The sequence below is a fragment of the Corvus moneduloides genome, chromosome 2 (genome assembly GCF_009650955.1).
Source record: "Corvus moneduloides isolate bCorMon1 chromosome 2, bCorMon1.pri, whole genome shotgun sequence".
Taxonomy (NCBI): domain Eukaryota; kingdom Metazoa; phylum Chordata; class Aves; order Passeriformes; family Corvidae; genus Corvus; species Corvus moneduloides.
Window position 1 is genome coordinate 120,039,065 of NC_045477.1, and position 19,513 is coordinate 120,058,577.

The 19,513-nt window shown below is 42.1% G+C and overlaps 1 protein-coding gene across 2 annotated transcripts in view; it reads left to right on the top strand.

Annotated features, from left to right (window-relative positions):
• The window catches only part of DSCAM (DS cell adhesion molecule), a 439,089-nt gene that overhangs the window by 364,190 nt on the left and 55,386 nt on the right, over positions 1-19,513 (top strand). For both annotated transcript variants that reach the window (XM_032101087.1, XM_032101088.1), the window contains exons 20-21: positions 2,173-2,306; positions 15,368-15,521. In XM_032101087.1, coding sequence (XP_031956978.1) covers positions 2,173-2,306; positions 15,368-15,521 — 288 coding nt within the window. The remainder of the gene's footprint in view (positions 1-2,172; positions 2,307-15,367; positions 15,522-19,513) is intronic.

Sequence of the window (19,513 nt, forward strand, 5' to 3'; positions counted from 1 at the left end):
ACACCCTAATTTAACAATAAATTGCATTAACCTCATCCATCTATTTGCAGTGATTTCCAGAAAACATTGCTATCCATAAAGGAATCCTCCTGTGGGTTAGGTAATTACCCTGGAGAGCCAGCTTTCACTCTTCAGCAGCAGGAGCAAATAGCATTTCTAATGAGCTGGGTATAAATAACAAGTTGGATGCTGTCAAGCATCAATATTTACTCTGCATTGGATAGAGCTGCTAACTGAATTAGCCCCTTTGCAGCGAGGGGCCGGGTTTGCATGCCATTATCATCATGACGTTCTCACTTGCTGCCTAATTAGCTCTCTCAGCACACTATAAATAGAAAATGCACATCCAGAGACGTTGCACTGAGTGGTGCCTGTCAGTTTTCTCACGTCTTCCAGAAGCACCTATGCAGATATAAAATTGAGGGTCACCTCACATTTTTTTTACACAAAGCTGAGCAAATTTAGATCCCAGGCTGGCTGGCTGGCTTCTCTTTATGGGCAAAGTTCTGTAGCACCAAAATTTCTGCTTGCTTAATTGAGGCACAACAAAGATTCAGAATTTATATATGAATATCAGCTTGCTGGACAAGGGACTTTGCATCTGAACTGCACAGTAACTGTTTTCTGTGAAAATAAAGCTGATCAGGCATTGCAATGGTAATTTCACTGGAAATTTTAACATTTTGGTAGTTTTACTTGAAATCAGACAAAAATATCAGATTTCTCATGAAGCAGTAGTTCTGTAGAGAAGAGTCCAGAGAACAGTTTCATTTTGTCTTTCATAACCTATGCAGCAATTATCAATACAACATATCTATTTTAATAATTTGACTTGAATATTGACCACATGCAGTGCTAAAATATCTTTCAAATCATTTATTTTCCTGGGTTTTAAAATATTTTTAAATATTTTGACAAAAGTTGTGTTTTTCAGGAAATTTTAAACCCATTTATTCTGATGTTAAATGAAGCCCTTGTTTTGTTTAAGTACAAGCTTGTGTGTAATGTGATATTCCAGCATGCAGGGAAAAAAAAAAATCTAGCAATTTTGCACATTAGTGAAAGAGTGTTTCCAAAGTTGGAGAACACTGTACAGTGTAATGTGTGTTTGAAAAACAACATATGCTCATGAAATTAAAACCTTTCCCAAAATGCAAGGCTGCAAAGGGATGTAGTTGAGATTACACAGCAAGATTTTGGTATTTCTGAGCTGAAGCTTTTTCCACGTGGCTTTTGATAGGAGGTTTGGGGGGGTTTTAGCTCTTTCTCTGTGATAATTTTTGATGGCTTATATAGATAGCTGCTGTAATTAGAGAAATAGCTATGTGTTCATATTGCAGGGCCAGAGAGAGGTCTGAGCTGTGAAGGGCAGGGTGAGGGACAGAGCTTCTGTGTGGGCAGATGTCTGCTCACACATCGTGGCGCTTGCTGGCCGTGGGTCACATCAGGCAGTGCTCGTTTACACTCCACTTCATTAAATTCACAGCTCTGCTCTGGATGTCCATTAAAGTGTCCACGCATGTATTATTTATAACAGTTTGGCATGGGTTGTCTGTTCAAAGCTGGTAATTTATAATAATGTGTTGTTTGGCAATTTCAGTGACCACAGACTAAATATTTTCACGTGTGCATTTGGATTCCAACTGAAAGGGGAAATTTAGGTTAGATCTAGGGAAGAAATTTTTTACTGTGAGGGTCATGAGGCCCTGGCACAAGTTTCTCAGTGGATGCCCCATCCCTGGAAGTGTCCAAGACCAGGTTGGATGGAGCTCTGAGCAACCTGGTCTTGTGGAAGGTGTCCCTGCACATGCTGGGGGTGGGGATTGGACGGTATTTAAGTTCCCTTCCAACCCAAACCGTTCTCAGGTTCATTCTATGATTTTATGCAGGCTGGAGGGGATACTTCACAGTAGTTTAACCATCAGTGGCAGGTTCTGCTTTGAGACCCTCTGAAGAGGATCCTCTTCCCTCTTAAGGATGGGGTCACACTCCGCAAACCTTCTCCCTGGCATGGGCAGTGTGGAGGCTGCTCCCTGACACATAGCGTCCATCTCAGGCCATGGGGACACAGCCACCAAAGCAGCACGCTCCTCTTTTCCTCTTAGCTGCTCTATTACACTGGGGTGATTGCATATCTGCCTTGGGCCACTCTAACACACTTTGCTTTTCCAGTTCCAGGTCCTCCCGCTGGAGTTAAAGCAGCTGCTGCTTCAGCCTCCACGGTTTTTGTCTCCTGGCTGCCTCCCCTGAAGCTGAACGGCATTATCCGGAAATACACCGTGTTCTGCTCACAGCCCTACCCCACAGTAAGTCCCACAGCCTCTGTGTAGGGCTGACACAGAGGATTTGCAGACACCCATCCTTGATGCTCTCCCTGCCACTTCCTCTCCTGCCCTTTGCTTACCCTGAGCAAGGCCAAAGGGAGGTCCTGGAGCTACAGAGAGAAGTGAGGGTTGAGTTTGGTTTATTCCACCCATCAAATTTTTTGTTTAAAACCTATTGCAGGGCACTAACTCACAAATAATTTCAAAATATGCAGCTGAAGTGGAGTATTTTTCAAGGTTTGGTTAGTTTAGAATGTACCAAGTTACATTTTCCAGGACCAGCTGCACGAGCCCTGTTGCAGCTGGAGGCATGTATTTATATACCCTGTTTTCATCTAAGTTCCTGCCTTTTTGGCTTCAGTATTCATGTGTGAAGGAGCATAACAACTTATAAACAAGCATATTTGCTTGTGAATAGGCTTATTTATGCCTGGAGTATTTGTCCACTCTAGCTCTACATGCTATTACTTGCTGAGAAAATGACAGGAGGAAATTTGAATTGACTGTCAGGTTATCTTTCTTCCTTTCTAAATCACAAAGAAATTCAGGAATCTTTAAACACAAGGGCCAATTGCTCTCTCGAAATACCGAGGCATATTTATTTTCATTTGGATTGAAAAAAATACTTACTTGTTCTAGATCTGAGGTTTGGATTTAGGTTTTATCCAAGGTTTGCATTTTGGTTTTAAGCAGGACTTCCCACCAAGGGTACAAAATGCAATCTTGGTTTAATAGGCAAGGAAAATATTGTTCCAGAAATTTCCAAAAGTGCATCAGGCTTGTGGAAATTTCCCCCCCCTATGGGAGAGGGTTGGAACGAGGTGATCTTTTAGGTCCCTTCCAACCCAAACCATTGTATGATTCTATGATTTATGTTTCGGGATTACTGTCTCCTAAGTCCATTAATTTCATAATTGTAGCAAAAAAACCCTATCTTCAGCACACCTCTAAGTGTAAACTAGCTGGAGCTTTCCCATCACAATTCAAACATTTCTATGGCACTCAGTGAGTTAAAGAGGTCAGAGTTTAAAGGACAGCTGTGAGTGGGGACCAGGCACTTCTCTGGGGGCTTGGAGAGAACACCAGATGGTGCTGCTGCCTTCTCCAGCTACTTTCCATGCACAAAGCTGCAGTGCTTCTTCCTGGGGCTTTGCTAGCGACGTTTTTTTCCTGTATTCACATCCCCAAGAAAATAAACATCCTCAGCTAAAAATATTTTTCTTTACCATGAGAATCTCTCACATACAAATCTTCCTATTTTGTGGTTACCTTTTGGAGCACCTCAGAGATGGACAATGACAAGAACAGTTGCTTTTTTTGCTGCTCTTGGCCTGAACTGAGTTTTACTGCTGTATTGTTGCCGTGTTCATTATGCAGGGTTATGTATGAACCATCATGGAACTATACCTTAGCTCCAGGCTGAGTCACTTGGAGGTGTTTGTGCTTTTTATTAATTGCTGATGTGTACATGTAGAGTTCTGAAAGGTGTCCCTGCCCCCAGGACAGATGACCTTTAATGTCCCTTCCAGCCCAAACGCTTCTGTGATTCCATGATCCTGCTGTTACCTTCATGCAGGTGTGTGTTTGTATAAATAGGTATATCCACACGTGTGTGTGTGTGTAAATATGTACATGGATCTATGAGTTCTTGTACCAATGTTCTGCAGATCAGCAGGAGCTGTGGCTTGCAGAGAGCTTCTGTATCAGCCCTATGTGCTGAGGGAGGCAGAGATCACACCGGGGGCTCAGTTTCCAGGAGCCAAGTTGGACATTTTTAAACAAATGCAAGCCATCAGGACATATTTAATATAGGACACACTCCCTCAGCTTTATTTCTAACAATATGCTTTGTTATCTTTTATTCTGAAATGCATTGTGAGCTAAAAAGCTGTTTTATTCAGAGCTGCTTTGCAGTGAAACCAGCCTGCTGCAGAGCTGCTCAAATGCCAACACTGCTGTGCAGATACACTTAATATATCCAGGGAAGTTCTTGTTTGATTCACTGCTGGCAGAGACAAGTAGCTGACAGAGGAATAGGTCTTAAATTAGGGTGAGGAGGAGAATAAATAAAAGACCTGTGTCTTTATCGTCCCTTCTGCCACCATTAGTAGCAAGCGCTGTAGCTGCAGGTATGGAGCCCTAAAAACTTCATCCATCAGTCACAGCCCTGGCTGCAAAATAACTTTGTTAAAAGTCTGCTATTCAAGCAGAAAGGCAAACTCAGTTTTCAGGCATCAGTGAGAAGAAAGAGAAAAGGACAGGGATAAAGTTAAACTGATGGGGAGGCTGCATTCTTTGCAGATTGTATTTTATTGCTGAGAACAAGCCAATACAATATACTTCAGACAGGTTAAGAACAGTCCTTTACACAAGAACACTGCTTTGGTGTTTAAGTCACCAACAGGGAAAAAAAATTAACTCTGTTGGTTGTATTGTGCATATTTTTATTACAAACACAACCCTGACACTATAAAATGAAGATTTGCTGCCTCTTGCACTGTTCAGTTTGCTTTGCAAAGGCAGAAGCTTTTAAAACTTCTGCTGCTCATGTGTAGAACAAAGGGAAATTCCTCTTTAAGTATTTTGAGGCCTAAGGACAGTATTTGCCTGGGATGTTTCAAACCACAAATATGATTAATGTGTGAAAAATGGAAAAGATTCTCCATTGCAGTCTATTCTCTGGCCAAGATAAAGGGCAAGCAAGGATCCAATTTCACACCATTTAATTGTTGTGTCTGGAGTATTCTGCAGGCATAATTAGACAAAACTTTCTCTTTTTTATTCTGAAAAGGTAGGGGAAAATACAGAAATATAAGACTTCATGGGTCTTTCATTCTTCAAATAAAGGAAACAGAACATGCCAGAATTTAAGTTGGAAAAATTATCCTTTGTGCTAACTCATAGCCTCCACTCTTGCTTCTCCCCACTTCCTACCACATTTATGTCCAACTTTTTGGATTTGTAGGATTTGGCTTCTCCAGCACCTGCTGCCTTGGGCTGTAAGATGTGCATTGCCAGGGCTTTTGAAAGTGCAACAGAAAAAGAGATTTGGGGGTTTTCTGAAGAAAAAATAACAAAAAAAAAAAACAACAAAGAAAAAAACCCTCCCAAAAGAAAACCGCCAACAACCTCTTGTTGCATTCAGGTCAGTACAATGCTTAAGGAAGAATCAGTGGGATTAGATTAAATAAAATTTAGATGGCAGAAAGTGTCTGGAAAAGGTCACTGTGACACACAGGTCAGCCAGCCTGGGAAACTTTGATCTCAGAGCAGGTAAAAAACATCTCCTAAAGAAGCAGGAGAGCTGAGGGCAGGAGAAAGAAGGGTAAGGATCAGGATTTCCTGGTGCAGGAAGGGATGAGAAAGTGCCTATGCACAAGGACAGGGAATTTTTGACATGGGAAATTCTGCTCAGCTGGGGGAAAAAATCACCATGACATCCTGGTCAAATACTGAAGCTGAGGCCCAGACTGTGGGATCTCCACACATGGAAATCTTCAAGACTTCACTCCCTGAGCAACTTGATGCAATTAAACTTGCTTTGAGAAGGGGGTTGGACTGGCTGACCTCCAGAGGAACCTTCCAACCTCAGTTCTTTAATTATATTGAAGTCTAAAACTGGAAATTTGGTCAAAATATGTATACAACACGTGAAAGCAGACAGTGGTAGAGTTAATATGCACCTCATGGAGGAAAAGAGACACATTAAATTGACACCAAGATATCTCATTAGTTAAAATTCTCCAATAAAACTCATATGACATCTTAGGCTGCTGGCAGGACTGCTTGTCTTTCCCATCTGAACATGTTCTATGCCAGTCTCCCAAACAAGTCCTGCTTTTAGCTCTCACTATCAGGAAATCAGAGAGTGGGAATGAGGTCATCTTATTTCACATCTTAAGTGAGTTCCACACGAGTGGAGGAAAGACGAGAACCAACTGACTGTGTTCTGAAAAGGAAAATCACCAAGAAAGGAGAGTGGTCTCCATTTATTATCCTTATATAGTGCAGTTCTACTCACATGACTCCTTTCCATTAATCTCCAGGCTTTCTGTGGAGAAAGCATAGAGTGACGCACAAATTAATGACCCACTTCGCTGGAAACAGCAGGAAAATCCTGTTTAATATATTTGCTCCTATTAGTGAGTGACCCACCAGCAGATCAGCAAAACCCAAACAGCAACAACAACCACAATGACTACACTTTTCTAATCAACAAGTCAGAATAGACTTTAATATGTGTTATTTCTGACTGGGTGATGTCATACTGTTCATTGACACCCAAATGATTTTATTGGTCTGTATTTTCTCAGCTCTTCACCTCACTTTATAGCACAAGTACCCAAAGATTGGCAAATATGATGAGAAGCTTGCAAAACATACAGGTACATATTTAAACTCCTAGATTTCAGATAAGGAGAACCAGTTTATTCTCTGGTCTTTAATCCTGCAAGCAGTTTTGAAATATTGGTTGATGAAACTGTTGCTTAGCTGTAGGATTCTGCTAAGAGATGATTTGTCCCTTAAACCCACCTTGACTGAGGTCCCAAAAGACCAGGAGTCTGAGGTCTGGAAGAAGAAATTCCAGAACTGTCAAACCAGATGAATGCAGTGAGAATATTCCTGCAAAGATCCCAGACGATGCTGTCATGATAAACTGGATGAGCTGGATGAGGAACCAGAACACAAAGCCAACCCCAATGCTGAAATAGGGGTGATGATTAGGAATCATCTCATAGTGCAAACCCTACAACCAGCCCCGAGTACCTTTGTTGGAAAGTATCTCTGAAAACTGTCATCTACATTTCTGGACTTCTCCAAAGGATGTAGAAAAACCCAGAAGCTGAAAGCCCAGCTAAGATTCAGGTTGGCCTGGAAATGTTTCTGTGAAACAGCTGGGTTTGGGATAGGTGGTAGATGAAGAGGTGCAAAGTAGTGACGGAGAAGAGGGAAATAATCTCGTATTTGGCCAAAGCCCAAGTCAATTTACTTGGAAATATAATCAATACTGGAAACTGACCAACATCTGAGGCAGACAGTTACTGATCTTTTGATTTTCTTATTTTACTGTGAGAAACATACTCTTAAGCCTGTTAGAGCTCTATATTTGTTTCATTTTTTTGCTTTTATTTAAACCACTAAGGGGAAAATAAAATATGTGATTTAACCAGCATACACAGGAGACTCTGGGGTTACTCTGTGGAAGAAGAGAGTGATTGCTGTTCTCTGTCTGTAATCCATAGACTCTAAGTGGGATTTAATTCGTCTGACTTCAGACACCTGGAATAGAGACACAAGTGCTTATTCTAGAGTCACCAAGGATTTCCTTTGATTAAAGGAAAGAAGCTAAATGTCTGGGAAAAGCTGGATAGATATTCTGAAATCTCTTTGTTTACTCTAGAGAAAGTAGACATGCTTATCTTAAACCAGATGATCTGCAACATAACCTAGATCTGGAAGTATATACAGCTCTTAACCTAGATCCTTAAACTATTAGCTGTCATAAATTCTCATCATCCAGGTGTTTTCCACTCAATTCTTTCAGGCAGAAACAAGTTTTGTCTTGATTTTGCATAGGATCTGTCCAAATTCTAACTTTGGGTTTGCGTCACACTTTCTGATCCTCATTTCCTCTCCAGATTAAAGACTTGAATAAAAGGAAACTTTGGAAAATAGAGTTGAAGCAATTATAAGGCACAAATGATTTGTTGTTGCATACTGTAGAACTTTCAGTGATAAAAAGCATGCTGAAAATCTCAGGGAAAAAAGGGAGAAGTAGCTGGCAGAAGTTGGCTAAGTAGATAAAATTACTGTTGAACAGAATTTTATTTAGAGTCAGCAGATTCTGTAAGGATGAATTTTAAATATATGTTCATTGATTTGTGTATTACAAGCAGTATTTATCACTGTATCTATATAGCACTTTTTACAGCATGAAGATATTTATGCTTATTAATTCCTGCGTGCTTTATTTAGCATAGAAATAGTGCATAATTTGGGGGTTATTTTAAAACCTTATATTGGATGGTATTTAAAATGTGTCTTTTTTAATATACCACATGTTCTATTTTTAGCCTTTTGGTAGTTGTTTCACATCTTTGATGCCAGCTCCCGAACATAGTACATTCATTATTTTAATTGCTTTGTCAACTTTACATTATTTTGCCTATCTTATTTTTGTCACAGAGCAGACCTCAGGAGAGATGTGACAGAGTATAAATTGATTCTGATGATGTGCTGGTTTTATATGATTTTTAAAAGGTCTCCTTGTAAAGCCCTACCAAAACAAATTTGATATTGATTTTTCATAAACCTTGTCTCACACCAGGGATATCAATACAGTCTGACAATAAGTCCTTGGTGTCCTGACCTTCCTGTGGTCACCAGCCCATGACACCACATGCTGCTTCCCTCATCAGGAGGCTGATGGACTCTCCAGGAGGTGCTCCAAAGGGACAGGCAGGTGCTGGACCCTGAGTGGGCTACCTCAAAGTCCAGACAGTGGGTTTTCTTCCAAGTATAATTCCTGGAAATGAGAATTCAGGAATAGCTGAGGGATCTGGGGGTGTTTATCCTGGAGAAAAGGAGGGTCAGGGGGGACTTTCTGGCTCTCCACAACACCCTAACAGGATGGGGCAGCCAGGTGGGGGTCGGGCTCTGCTCCTAGGACAAGAGGAAATGGCCTCAAACTTCACCAGGGGAGGTTCAGGCTGGACATCAGGAAGAATTTCTCCCTGGAAAGGGTGGTCAGACATTAGAAGGGGCTGCCCAGGGAGGTTTGGAGTGCCCATCCCTGGAGGTGTCCCAGGAAGGCCTGGATGTGGCACTCACTGCTCTGGGCTGGTGACAAGGTGGGGATGGGTCACAGCTTGGACTCAATGGTCTGGGAGGTCACTTCCAACCTCAGGGATTCTGTGGTTCTTTGATTCTTTGGATTGGCAGGATTTTTCTGTCATTGGGAAGGCAGGGAGCTGCCTCTGTTCTTTCCAAAATTTCCATCTGAAACTTTCTAACACTTTAGTTCCACAATTAAGGGGGAAAAAGAAAAGTTACAATGTTGTATGGCAGCTGCATTCACTTTTGTGCACAGCTTCTGTTTCCAAGAGTTACCTTCAATAACACTGAGTGAAGAACAGAGGCCACATTTCAAAACATGAGCCAACACCTGAGCAGAAAGCATTGTTAGACCAGAGTGGCAGCCAAGAGCCCTACTGGAGACCATGGTCCAGGATTGGTGATTATTTGGAGCTCTGAGAATCCGTCCATCTGTGAAAGGAAGGCAAAAGCCAGCAGTCCTCAGGAAAAGTACAATTTGTGACCTCAGGCAGATTTTCACATCCTTAGGGAGTTCACTGAGGGCACATCAGTGGTCTGTCTGCTCTGCTCAGGGATGCAGAACTTGGAGTTCATTCACTATAAATACAGAGATGTATTGATTTTTTGTTACCCCAGTTTGCTTCCAGGTAGAAACAACTTCATGTAGCCCCCAGTACTGGATAACTTGTGAGTCCAGGAGACTCTAAAATGTGAGGTTTAGAATAAAACATCTCAGTACTCTGTCCCTCGAGTTCTGTGTTGAGTTTTGGGCCTCTCACTTCACAAAAGGACCTTGAAGTGGTGGAGCACATCCTGAGAAGGGAATAGAGCTGGGGAAGGGTCTGGAAAACAAGTCTTAGGAGCAATAGCTGAGGGAACTGGGGTTCTTCAGTCTGGAGAAAAGAAGGTTCAGGAGGGATCTCATTTTCTCTACAACTCCCTGAAAGGAGGTTTCAGTGAGGTGGGGGTCAGTCTCTTCTGCCGTGTCTCAAGCGAAAAGATGAGCAGAAATGGCCTGAAGTTGCACCTGAGGAGGTTCAGATTAGATATTAGAAATGGAAGTTTCACTGAAAGAGTGGTCAGGCATTAGAATGAGTTGCTTAGGGAGGTGGTGGAGTTACTGTCTCTGGAAGTGTTCAGGAGGAGTCTGGATGTAGGCTTTGGGGACGGGGTTTGGGGTGATGGTGGGGCTGGATGGTCTTGAAGTTCTCTTCCAGCCTTGATGATTCTGTGGTTTCCAGGAGCAGCAAATGCCTGAGGTAAGGCAGGGTAGACAATTCTGGGATGGAGTTGTGCAAAGAGATGAAGGTCTTTGTGTTTTTACCATGGATAATTGAAGACTTTAATCACTAATGAGGTTCAGTGCTTGTTCTAGGCCTCATCTGTACTGGTGATTAAAGAGGGCCCAAGGAGCAGCACCCAGCCCCAGGAGGATGTGATGGTGACTGATGTCAGTCTACACCGCTTATCATGAGCCCCTCTGAAGCAGAATTATTTTGAAAAGAGCTATTTGGAGCAGCACAAAACTGGGCTAGAAACCAAGCTCGAACTCAGTGTGGATCACTGGGATGGAGTGCTCAACTCACCGCCTGGCTCTCTCCCATCTTGCAGGGAAACTAAGCCCAGAGGATGGATGTTTGTTGAGAGAAACCCAGCTATGCAAACACCATTTCACTGATTGAGCTCAGGCCAGATTTAACAAACTCAGTGCTGTTCTGTGGGAGGCTGCAAAACCAGTGGCTCATTGTTGTGGGCAGGAGGGAGCGGCCTAAGTGTCTCTCCTGAGCCCACTTCTGTTCAGTGGTTCCATTACTGACCTGGATAATGAAATAGAGAGGCTGCCTATTAAATTAGCAGGAGATATAAGGCTGGGAGGGATTGCACGTACACAGCAGACACAGATAGAATTCAGGCAGGTCTTGATGAACTGGGAAATTGGTCTGGAAAAAGTTGGATAAAATTTAGCAAGAAAATGGGTACGCTGAATAACCAGCTGCAGAAGTACTGTGTAGAGAGCAATTGTCTTGATTCTTCAGAAGAGGATTTTGAGGTTATTGTACCTCCCAAGACGAACATTAACAGTCTTTGTAATCCTATCTGAAAAGCCAAATGAGAATCCCTGGAATTGTTGAATACAAGTTTGGAAACTGTGAGAAAGCTATGGACCATCTTTAGACAGTCTGAAGGATAACAGCAGATATTATTAGAGAAACTGATAGAGAAAATGGGATTTCTGGACAATGTCGAAAGCACTAGTGTTATTTAGTTGTAAAAAGATAAGGGTACTGGTGGGGAAAGGAATGATAAAACTTCATGTAGATTAAAGACCGGTGCAAAGATCAAGGTAATAATCTATTCTTCATGCTCCTAATAGACTGGAAAAGAAGCTATGGGTTGAAACTGCAGCAGGAAACTCAAGCTAGATTAAAAAAAACGATTTCTAATCATGAGATTAGTTAAGCAAGGGAATAGGTTGCGCAGCCTAGGGAGTTACAAAATCTCCTTTTACTGTAAGTCTTCTAAATCAGGTGGAGGGAAACATCTCTTCGAAATTGTGCAGACACAGGTGAACCTGGTTTGAAGAAGAAAGATAGACCCAGGTGATCTCTCATAGTCTTTACAGCTCTGTTTTTAGATTATGCCATATTTTCTACCTAAAATTGGAGTGAAAATATACATCCCACTCTAGGCATATTTATATTTATATTTATATTTATATTTATATTTATATTTATATTTATATTTATATTTATATTTACATTTGCATTTACATTTGCATTTACATTTGCATTTATATTTATTTAATTTTCAGCATAAGGCAGCCAATCCACAGGTAACCAACTTGTATATGCTCTTACTTCACAACACACACCACAAGCCTGGGCTGTTTCTTCCTTTTCACTCATGCCCTTAAAGTCTCTGTATGGCTTTCCCAGTTCACTTCCAGGTTTCCTACAACTTGCAGAGAATAGAGATAGAGATCTGTAGTTCACTTATCTAATCAGAAGTTGTGTAGAGCCAGTTGTAAGCAAGGTGCAGGCTGCCTTTCACTAAATAGCCTTCCAGCCCACAGTAAATGCCATCTGTTGTCTTAACTCCCTGCTTGAGAAACTCCCTGGCTGCTTGGAAAACTGTTAGAAATTTATTTTTTTTCTATAGCACTATTTTGAATTTTTCCCAGGTTGTGTTAAAAAACACAACAAACAAACCAACAAATAGAAGAAACAATCAAAAATAGAAGCCAGAGGGATCAGAGTTGATGCACATTACCTATTGAAATTGTGATTTAAAGGAGTCAGCAATGCCAGGAGATGGCATGCTGCTTCAAAGTGTGCGAAGGAATGCACACCAATACGGCTGAAGTTGCAGAGGAAAATTATGTTCCCTGCATCAGCTGTTCATCAGCATCTCTTGCCACTGCCTGGTTTGGGAAGTAGATTGACTGCATCCTGATAAAGGACTTTGATTAATTTTATTCTTCACAGCCCTTTTCAGACAGGCTTTTCAGGGAATGATCTCTGTCTGTCCTTAGATAATGAGCTAAAGACAGAAGAAAAATTAACCCATCATCTATAAGCTGAAGAAAAATAGCAGTTAGGAAAAAAAATCCCTTGAGCCAGCATGTTACTGCTTCTGAGATTGAACAGCAGTTTATGTTTTATACTGGCACATGCACAGGCCAATATGTGACAAGGTGACATTCCTTTAAATATTTCTTATTTCAATTGTTTAATCTTCTCTTTGCTGACAAAGCTGACTTTTTCTTCTTCTTGTGTAATCAAAGTCTCTGGCATGTTAGGCTAATTGAAATGACAGGCAAAAGTTTAAAGTAAAATCGATTATTTGTCACTGAAGCATCCCCAAGTGTTTAAAAGGGAACGTGAGCTGAGGAAACACAAGATGTGTGTTAACCAGTTAGAAACCAAAATTTTTACTACAGCAGTTTGTTTAAAGAAAATAAGAGTTGTTAATTTAGTAAAGATGCATTTACCAGATTCAATTAATAAATTAATTCTGAGAATAATTGATTTTACATTTGAAATAGCCACAGATGCAAATAGGTGAATGATGCTGGGAGAAAGAAAGGAATTGAAAACACAGCATTTTAAAAGCTTTGGAGCAGAAAATTCTGCTGTATGTCCATCTTTGGAGTTCCAGTGAGAAAGAGCTGACGGTTGCTGGAATGAAAGTTAGCAATAAGGAATTCTGTGATGTTTAGCTGTTCCTAAATGCTGTATCCATGTCCCATGTCAATAGGTGGTTTAGAAAGAACTGTGCTAGGTAACTGCATTAATGAGTGGAGCCCAGGTGCCAGAGACAGCCTGGCCTGTTTGACTTTCAAATTAACCATAGGAAATGCTGCCTCATGAATATTAAATTTCAGCCTCCCTCTGCCATGATCAATACATTAATTTTTATGTATGACCTCACAAAGATCCAGCCTGTCAAGCTACGGGCATTTGTCCAATATTCTTGTGTAAATGTCAAGGCAGATGGTTCTCAAAACCTGCTGCAATATTTCACATAATAATAAAGGTGTTTGGCTGCACTGACCTCTTCACCTCAGAAGTGGAACCCAAGCAAATGCTGGCTAAATGGGACAAACTAATTTGGCATTTTGACAAGCAAAGGGGCAAGGAGTTTGGCTAGAAAATATGGCAAGGTTCCCCTTTGGACTTGTTCTGAGCCTGGGGTCACTTAGCTGGAGCAGGCCAGTCTTCCCAGAAAAGTCACTCTCCATGGAAGGAACAAAATGTGTTCTTGTAGAAGCCTTTGTGTGGTCTCCAAAGCGAGTCGAGGTGCCTGGCTTAGAGACAGATGTCTTCACTCTGGAATCCAAATGTGAGAGGAGATGAACTGCCCTCTTCCCCTGGCTGTAGGAGAGGCCAGCTCAAGAACGGAGAAGTGCAGTGACCCATTCAGCAGCTGAAACTGTCTGCCAGTTCACATGGAGAGGTGTTTAATGGTATCTCAGAAATATCTCTTATTTATTTGGAATTCACTTTGAAGGACTACATATTCCAATATTTTCAGGTCAATGTGCCTTTTGAAATGCTAATCAGGTGGAATTGGCCTTTACCACAAGCTGATATTTGTATATCAAAGAGATTCTTTGCACACTTTGTCGGTCTGAACCAAGTTTATATTACATTGATGTATTATTTTTAATGCTGATTCCTGCTAAAATCTTCTTTTCTACATCATTAACCTTCTAATTATTTTTAGCCTAGTGTTAGTTAGCCATTACCAGGCTCAGCACTGCACAGGGAAGTGAGTATTATTCATTCCAATGGTTCATTACCCCTCTATTTTTACGTGCAGGCATCACAAAGCCCGTGTCAGAAATAAAAGTGGCAATACTGAGCACTCTAACACTGTTCAGAGCTGAGGTTTCCCTTCTCAGACTTCCTGTGGAGGATGTGCTGAGGCTCACAAAGCCCTCTGGAGAGATCTATACATTCCTCCTCACCTTTCCCTGCGCAGGTTGCTGCGAGCAGGATGCAGAACCTCTCATGGATGAGCAGGGACTGCAGAGCAGCTGGTTGGCTCTGCTGCAGCCCTTGGGCTGAGGCACTTGAGTGACAGAGGAGAGACTGAACAGGCATTTCTTCCAGCACTTGTCCTTCCCTGCTAATGCAGCCAACTGGCTGAGATGACCTTCAGCTGGGAGTCTTTGAATGGAAGTAATTTCGTTATTAAACAAAACTAGACTTGGGGGAAGCTTGAACAGTCTACTACAGAACACAGTTTTATTACTTGGTTTGCTCCACTGCTGAAGGAAAAAGCCACCAAAACCCAGGAATAAGGAACACCAAAGGTTCTAGGTGATAAAAATAGTGAACTCCTTATTTCACAGCAAATGCAGGACTGGATCCTCCGTTGGGAAAGTTTTGCGTGCAGCTAAATCAGTTTGTCAGAACTATTGATGGTAAAATTTAGCCATATTTGTTCACTTCCATGGTTTATCCAACCCTGTAAAAATAAATGGCACATAAAAGTCCTAATCTGAATAAAACCAATCTGTAAACGAGGCACAGACACAAATTCACTGAATATGAATGGACTGCAACAAGTTACTGTGTCTGCTCTGTTTATTGCCATCTGCCATCTGTTTGGAGCGATTGATACTCATCCGAAGAGCCCTGAAGTAACAGGCTTTGTAGCACTCACATTTTCTTCAAATACGGCTTATTTTAGCCTGGAAACATTTGTCTCTCCCACCACAGGTGATCAGCGAGTTTGAAGCCTCTCCCGACTCATTTTCCTACAGAATCCCCAACCTGAGCCGGAATCGCCAGTACAGCGTGTGGGTGGTGGCCGTGACGGCTGCGGGAAGAGGCAACAGCAGCGAGATCATCACCGTGGAGCCGCTGGCCAAAGGTACAGTGACAGCTGCTCAGAGCCAGCCAGGCCTCTGCAATGCCAATTAGTGCCAGAATTGGCACATGGCCTCTCTGTGCCTCACTGCTCACTGAGGGTGGGCTTTGTCAGGAGCAACTTCAGTTCCCTGCAAAAAGCCAGGTGACAACTCGCAGCTAATTGCTCAAGCTTTTGCTGGAGTCAGCAGAGAGGGGATGACGTGCTCCTCCAGGGGGTAACTCATCCAACCTACCTTAGAAGGGAATAGATTGCTTTTTGGAGCAATTTTTATCTTCAGTTGTTGGGTACAGGGGGTTTGCAGATGGTGCCTCTCCCCCTCTGAATATGTTTCTTTTCCTTGCTGTACAAGGTAACTTCTTTATCATTCCATTCCTTAGTAATATCTCTTGTGTACTCCACAAGTACCATCTTCTGTATAAAATGGTCTGATTAACATATCTAAACTCTGAACAATTGTTCTCTACTTGCATTAGCTTTGAAGTTTGCTGCTTCTATTTCAGATATGATGAAAGGATAATGTGCCTCAAATCCTGAATATTTATTTCCAGCTGTATTAGTTGTTCTATTAAAAGATAGTGCTGGGGCCTATGAATTCTGCCTTGTGAGATGTGATGCTTGCAACATTAGAGCACCTTGGCTTGGAAATGGAGGCCTAACATTTTGAACAGAAAAGTGAGAAGAGTCCCATCCCACTCAATCTCTACATGGGGTCTTCAGATTGTATTTTTTTTTAACACTAAACTTGGTACCATCACAGCCTGTGCCAGGATGGGCAGAGTAATGCACAGATCCCTAGAGCTGCAAAATTAGATACATTTAATTGACTTTACAGATTTACAAGCCTGCTAATGCTTCACTTGGGTGTTTAATGATGTAAAGATGTAAAATAAAGTGTCTAGTGCATTATGATGACAGGTTCTTTCTGAAAAGGTTTTGCTGAAATTCAGCCTAGTGCCACCAACATGAAAGCACTTTCTGCATGGGAGAGCAAACTCCGTCACTGTGGGAAATCTTCCTGTTCCTGCCTGTCTAGCTGGTAGATCACCAGTTTGGTGATGGTAGATTAACATCAGAGCTGTTATCCTGGGCTGCATCAAAAGCAGTTTAGGCAGAGGGCTGAGGGAGGGGATTGTGCCCCTGTGTCCCTGTGCTCAGGTGAGAGCCCACCTGCAGAGCTGCCCCAGCCCTGGGCCCAGCACAGGGAGGACGTGGAGCTGCTGGAGAGAGGCCAGAGGAGGCACCAGGATGAGCAGAGGGATGGAGCAGCTCTGCTGGGAGGAAAGGCTGCGAGAGCTGGGATTGTTCAGCCTGGAGAGGAGAAGCTTTGGGCTGAGCTCAGTGTGGCCTTGCAGGGCCTGAAGGAGCTGCAGGAAAGCTGGAGAGAGACAATTCCCAAGGGCTGGAGGGCCAGGAGCCAGGGAATGGCTTCCCAGTGCCAGAGGGCAGGGCTGGATGGGAGATTGGGCAGGAATTGTTCCCTGGGAGGGTGGGCAGGCCCTGGCACAGGGTGCCCAGAGCAGCTGGGGCTGCCCCTGGATCCCTGGCAGTGCCCAAGGCCAGGCTGGACATTGGGGCTTGGAGCAGCCTGGCACAGTGGAAGGTGTCCCTGCCCAGAGCAGGGGTGACACTGGGTGTTCTCTAAGTTCCCTTCCAACCTAAACCCTTCTGGAGTTCTGTGATTGTCATGGATGGTCGTGCTGGTTTTGGAGGGTACTGTTTGGACACATGGCAGCTTCCCAATGCAGAGAAGCTGCAAACAGGGTTCCTCAGGCTTGTGATGGGAACTTTCATGTTTTTCCTCTGTCAGGCTTCTCCAGGCTAATGATTCTATTATGTGAAATGAATATTTTCAGTTCTGCTGTGAGAAGCCTGTAGTAACTATGGAATCACTACTCTACATGACAATGGAAGATTTACCAGTGTCAATACAGGGAGGGCCTAACAAGGGAAGGAGGCCTTGGAATAAGCTGGGAAATTCTTGCTCCCCATACCAGTGCTCACAGGGTTTTTTCTTCCAAGTGAGTTACCTTTACATTCTGCTTCTTTCTGCCATTTTTTTTTTTCAGTCTTTCAGAAGATCCTTTCTCTTAGTAGCTACATAGCATTAGTGGAAAGACCTGAGGGATGTCTGAAGGGCCCTGAATGAAAAGTCTGAAGGATCTGAAAAATCTGGAGTTCTTCCATTGTAGGATAACTGCACACTGCACTATGAACATCAGTGAGACCAAAGCTGAGATCTTAAAAGGGGGATGAGGAGTGTAAAGGATACCAGTGAAGGAAGATCGTGAAAGAACTCAGGGAAACAGGGCAAAGGTTTCAGTGTGCTCCTCCTTTGCTGTCACCTGGTTGTAATGGATGTGTGGTGATGGAAAGAAAAAGGGAAGCAAAAATAGGCATAAAAATAGATGCTCAAATAAGAGCAAAAATAATTAGACATGGTGCTATGCTAATAGATTGAAGCTGCAGGCAAACCCTGCATAAAATGCACTAGAAGTTCTCTTTTTCCATGCCCTATGCATTTTAAAAAGAGGGAAATGTTCGAAGATGAACACAGATCAGTTCAGGCTTTGCGGGCACCAATATTCAGAACCTCACATTATGAGGAATTGCAGTGTGTAATTGCTCTGTTTGCCAAAAATCAAGAAGTTGTGACTTGACCCACATGTACTCAAACTGATCCAGCTTACCAGAATTAAATCTGCTCCTCTGAAGCTTATGTAACATAATCCACGATGACAAATAAGTGAACTTAAAAATAACTTTTATGAAAAGGCAAGATGACTTAAAAGAAACAATAATTAATTACTTCAATATAGACAGGTCAGTCTGAAGAAGACTTTATTTCGAAGGACAGTAGAATGCATCCAGCCAACCCTAGAGTTTGTAGTGATACTCCAATATAAAGTCTGCATTAGACGATGCTCAGGAAAAGCCTCTTACATGCACTTAGGATTGTAAAAGTAATGAATAATCCATTTGTGGAGGGTTTGATGGGCACTAGGAATACCAATAGATAGCAATTTTATGAACTTTGGAGGTAGCTAGGTTAGAAATTATTGTATCACATACAAAATTTCCTTTATGGATGCATCACAGGGCTTTTTAGGGAGGTGGGAGAAAGTGGTGATCAGTGCTGAGGGCAGTGGCTGAACAATGAAGAGGGATGGGCAGAGCTCAAAACCTCAAAGACCTTTTTCACTCCCCAAAATATCTGTAGCAAACAGCACATCCTGGGGTTAGAAGCAGTTATAGCCTGATTTTGCCATAAGTTCCCAATGCAAAAACATCCCGTGGGCCATTATTTTGTAGTTGTTTGCTTCTTTTTTTTGCTCCTCTTACTGCACAGTAACTGTCCAAGTAATAATACCATCATGACAGCTAATGAGAGTTAACTTTGAATTGAATTATGTCAACTTAATTATAACCCCTTTAAGAACTCCTTTGAGAACAATGAGAATGTCTAGATAGGGGTTTGATGTGAAATGGATAGTCCAATTTAAATGAAAGCTTAATTCAAGTTAACATTTCTTTCTTTCTTTAGTGTCTTCATTTCTCAGAACAGATTGTTATTCTCTGTAATTAACTGACAGAAATAATAAAAAAAATCCCCAACAAACAGAAAATAATCGTGGCAATGAAAGTTCAGCCTCCACATAAGCAAGCTGTGCTCCTGTCCCTCGAATTATTCTTCATTGCTGACTTGAAGGATGTGCATTTAGCCTATCAATTATATTTAGAAGAGAAAAAACCTTGCATGCACTTGTTCCTCTGATTTACTGCCCCTGACTGATGGGGAATGGCATTTGCTGTATGACAATAACAGGTCCAGACCCCTGGCAATCTGATCCTCTGGGGACAACTCTCTGACTTTTGAGATTCCCCTGGTTTTTTAAACTACCTGAGCATTAATTTTGAACAGATTTTTCCCCCTAGTCTATGTTGCTTTGTGTGTTAAATGTTTATAACTAACATGTGGGGCTCGCATGGCAGTA